We start from the raw sequence: 1,752 nt of genomic DNA on the forward strand, positions 1-1,752 counted from the left end.
ATTTTTATTTATATTGGAACCCTTAAAAATTGGAATGAGAACTGAAAATTATTGAAGTCGCAGAACCGGAATCCGCACCGGAACCATTGAGTTATACGTATATATTATGTATACATTATACATAGTTATAGTATGAGGTAAATACACAAACTTAATTACATTATATCACAAATCACTACATTCTATTCTAAAATAATCAGATTGAAAGAATTGCTCCTTCCCACGTCTATGTTAAAAATTAACATTTTTAATTATTGATGTTGCATAGGCCGAAACAGAAATACATTTGGTTTAATTATTCTGTCTTTGATGAGTGATATTTACATACGAATTATGTACTTAATAAAGGTTAGTAAAGTACCTACTTATAGGTTTCAGATCCATTTATCAGTTTATTACTTATACCTACCTCTATTTGTAGTTTTAAGTGCTAGACACAGAATGCTTCGTTTATCTAGAATTTTCCAAAGAGGTATTGCGACTGTAGACATACATAATTTCTTTAAGAACAGCTGTGAGAGATATGATCGGATATTTTCCAAGGTGATTGTGTCCAATTATTGCCAAAGAATAAAATTATTAATCCTGCAGGTAAACATTGTCAAAATAGGAAACGGGGCGTGTGTGGCAGAGCTGAAAATTGAGAAGGAACATACAAACCCGTTCGATGGGCTACATGGTGGTATGATTGCCTCGATGGTTGATACATTAACGTCGTATGCGTTACTTACTCATAAAGCAGCTGAAGGTGTACCTAGCGTTTCGGTAGATATGCATGTTTCGTAAGTCTTTTGGGTTTTCTTTGCAGATTATTATGCTATTATTCCTTCACTTGTTTGCCTATAGTGTCTCATAATAATAGGTGCAGTTTAAACAAAAATATAATGTAGTGGGATTACACATGTACCTACAGCTTGTGGTGTCTTAAATTAGACGTATTTACTTATTGTATCCGCGACCCACCTATTTATCAATCTAATTTTTTGTAGATTTCTGAAAGGAGCAAAATGTGGCGAAGAAGTTGTGATTAATGCAGAGACCATCAAATGTGGAAAATCAATGGCATTCGCAGAATGTTGTATTACAAATAAAGCTACTGGTGAAGTTATAGCAAAGGGAAACCATACCAAATACTTAATTAACTTAAACCGCTTTACACTGTAAAGTTGGAAATGTGGTGTGTGTATTGTGTATTGTAGGTACCTACTCGTAATTGCTCTAACTAAAATAAGTAGAATGTGAACCCTGGCTCTGAAAAACAAATATACCTATGTAGGTTGTACAGTCTCTTGTAAAAGTAATGTCCCTCGGATACCTACCACTGTAGCATAGGCAACCAACATCCCAACCGACTAGTCCAAGTTGGATTTGGGGGTGTGGGAGGTAGGTAGGTATCTAATGCGGTTCGTTTTCAGCAGGTATTCCCACTTTGCCAAACTAAAAATAAGTTAGTAGAATGAAAATGAATGGCATCGATTTATTAGCTCAAAAGATCTGCGCTGCTTTAACCTATCCTTGGTTTAATACAATAGAAATTTTTACATTTCAATTGGTTTGGTTCGTTTTAAATTTGGAAATAGTTTAGCTAAAATAATGACATTTACTTTTAATTTTTTCGAGTAGATTTTCTTCTAACAAAATAAATGTGATGATTTTGTCGTTTTATACTGACATTGAAATTGAAGTCTCATTATTAATTACTCGGGCCTCCTAATGGAATGCGATTATCTGCACTGGAAGCGCAACAATGCC

At 34.2% G+C, this 1,752-nt stretch overlaps 1 protein-coding gene across 1 annotated transcript; it reads left to right on the forward strand.

Moving 5' to 3' along the window:
- The first annotated feature begins 293 nt into the window (after positions 1-293).
- LOC116165156 (acyl-coenzyme A thioesterase 13-like) lies at positions 294-1,273 on the forward strand. The gene is made up of 4 exons (XM_031479466.1): positions 294-348; positions 422-543; positions 592-782; positions 990-1,273. The coding sequence occupies exons 2-4, from the start codon at positions 442-444 to the stop codon at positions 1,162-1,164; spliced, it is 468 nt and encodes a 155-aa protein (XP_031335326.1). The 5' UTR covers positions 294-348; positions 422-441; the 3' UTR covers positions 1,165-1,273.
- The last annotated feature ends 479 nt before the right edge of the window (positions 1,274-1,752 follow it).

This window comes from Photinus pyralis, unplaced genomic scaffold, assembly GCF_008802855.1.
Source record: "Photinus pyralis isolate 1611_PpyrPB1 unplaced genomic scaffold, Ppyr1.3 Ppyr1.4_LG2, whole genome shotgun sequence".
NCBI lineage: Eukaryota > Metazoa > Arthropoda > Insecta > Coleoptera > Lampyridae > Photinus > Photinus pyralis.